This window comes from Seriola lalandi, unplaced genomic scaffold, assembly GCF_002814215.2.
Source record: "Seriola lalandi dorsalis isolate HSWRI2012SDOR001 ecotype SW California unplaced genomic scaffold, Sedor1 jcf7180002054470, whole genome shotgun sequence".
In the NCBI taxonomy this organism is placed as follows: Eukaryota; Metazoa; Chordata; class Actinopteri; order Carangiformes; family Carangidae; genus Seriola; species Seriola lalandi.
This window is the reverse complement of record NW_019525023.1, coordinates 430,575-433,044: the sequence shown is the minus strand read 5'-3', so window position 1 is coordinate 433,044 and position 2,470 is coordinate 430,575. Positions and strand designations below refer to the sequence as shown.

Genomic DNA, 2,470 nt, shown 5'->3' with positions numbered 1-2,470 from the left:
ACAAGTAAAAATGACTGTGAAACCAACAGACAGAAGTAAACATCCTGGTATTGCATAGATTGAGTTCTTTACTTTTGAATACTCTTTGTCTTTAGTTTTATGTGTATTTTTTCATTAACTTGTATACACTTATAACGGTAAGATTTATGAAGACCTCCTTGTGTTTTCTCTGTCTCTTTCAGACCAGTGCACAGTGACAAGATCCTATCTCTTCCTCCACAAGTTCTGGTTCTTTAGTACCATCTACTACTTTGGTAACTGGGCCTTTATTGGGGTAAGTCCAGGGAGGTAAATAAAATGTCATGATCTTGATTTTAAGTAGAGGGAGCATTATAGTAGAAATTTGGGTGAATCAAAACACTGCATTTAGTTATTTTATATCTTTTGAACAATAAAACATTTACAGCAACAACATCTATAAAACATTTAATTTAGTTCAGTATTTTCTTCAGGGAAGAGTGCAAGAGCAGAACCACATCATTTCATTTCTATTCAGGAAAAAAGGTGGCTGCAAAATACTTTTCCAAGAGTGCACACTTCTAATATCCTCTGCGAAATATTTAATAGCCTCTTTTTCCTGGGTGCTGCTGATCCTGATTCTATCAAATGATCCTTATGAAATATTGTCTAATGTGTGCTTTGCTTATTATTTTCAGGCTTTCCTCATTGGTCTGGTGGTGTCCTGCTGCAGAGGGAAGAAGTCTGTGATTGAAGGAGAGGTGGAGGCCGATGACTCAGACATAAGTGATGATGAATATGTGCACTGAAAATCAGTATTCACTTGATCAGGTTTGTAGATATGCCAACCTTAAGTTAAAGGGACTAGTTTCATAAACAAACAAATGACTGTCAGTAATTTGTCATAATTTAATTAATTGGTCTTAAGGAGTTATTGCAGTGGTGTCGTGTGGATTCCAGCCTTGTTTTCAGTTGACGCATCTCCCCTTAATGAGAGCGCTCAGACTGTCTTTCTCACTCAATATTATTGATGACTTTGGGATTCTGGGAGTGTCCTCCAACTCAAGCCTACCTTGAGAATTGACTTCTCAACAGTTTGAAGCTGACACAAATTGGTCATTTTTCTACTGGAGGAGACACATTATTGTGGCAGCCTAGACAGGGTCATATGCTGCTTCAAAACCTTGTCTAAGCTTTATTTGGGGACAGAGCTTAGACATAAACTGAGTTTTTTCCATTCTCTAAGCACTTTCTAGACATTTTACAGTTACTTTACGACAATATGTATAGTTTGCTTTAGTATACCTTTTAAGATAAAATACTGACAACTATTGAGTCTACATGAACTGTTTTGCCTGCTTGTTTTCTGAAAAGCTAATCGGTATGAAAATAATGATTCATAAGTGTTGACAGCAGTAACATTTCCAAAGTTTATTTGGCTTGTTCTTTTCTGAGGTTACATATATTGCTAGTGGATGTGCTGCTTTTTCCTCCTGCATCTAGTTCTTTGCAGTTTCAGACCATTATTTAAGCAAATGTTATTGTACTTGTATACCTGCACTGTGTGTGAAATGTACAGGACCAATTGTGGCTGTAGTGTTTTCAAGGATTCAGTTATTCTTGGTTTTTATTAAATAGGTTAAACAGCTTTTTGCTAAAATAGAAGAAAAAAAAAGAATTAATCAAAGATATGGGTGTCATTTTCTTTTAATTAAGGATACTTCTCATTTTCAGCAGCAGACTTATAACATATAACTATTAATGGCTTCTTTCAGTCGTTATATTTAGTATATTTAGCAGTCTGTGTCAGAATGAATACAAACTGTTGATTAATTAATCATTAACAAATTCACAGATAACATGAATATAATATGAATATGAGAATGACATTTTTTTAAATTTGGAAACAAAATATTTGTGCCTCATGAATGTATTTTACCATGATGGGCGCACACTGCTGTATATGACAGCCTAAATAGCCTAAATTAGCCTCACAGAAATCACCCTGAATCTCTATTAATTTTTTTTTTCTTTTTTGCTTTGAGATATTAGTCTGTGTTTCTTTTGTTGAGAATCACTGGAGCCAGCAGTTGGAAATGTGGTTAGATGATGATCACAGAAGCTGCATCACATGCTGTTGACAATATTGAATGATGCCTGTATTTAAAGAAATAAAACAATTTTAAACACCCTAAGAAATGTATATTTTTTCTAGTTTCAGACATTGTCAACCTTTCTTTTCATATCTGGTATTCAGTGCAGATTTTGCCTTTCTTCTGACATCTCAACAACATGATGCAGCCGTAAGTATGAATGGTTAATATTTTAGCATGTTCACATTTGTGTCACAGTTGTGTGGAATAGAGCAAAGCTATCATATAACGTATAGCTGTTATTGTTATATGTCACATTTGCCTTCAGTCACACTTTATCTCTATTGCATATAATGTCAATAGTGTCGATCAGGAGCTTAGAGCACGTTATTTCTGTAGTACATGTTAGTGTAACAGTT

At 34.6% G+C, this 2,470-nt stretch overlaps 1 protein-coding gene across 1 annotated transcript in view; it reads left to right on the top strand.

Moving 5' to 3' along the window:
* The window catches only part of lmbrd1 (LMBR1 domain containing 1), a 56,239-nt gene extending 54,082 nt beyond the window's left edge, over positions 1–2,157 (top strand). The window contains exons 15-16 of the mRNA XM_023411834.2: positions 183–274; positions 657–2,157. Coding sequence (XP_023267602.1) covers positions 183–274; positions 657–767 — 203 coding nt within the window. The 3' untranslated portion in view covers positions 768–2,157. The remainder of the gene's footprint in view (positions 1–182; positions 275–656) is intronic.
* Positions 2,158–2,470: the final 313 nt, after the last annotated feature.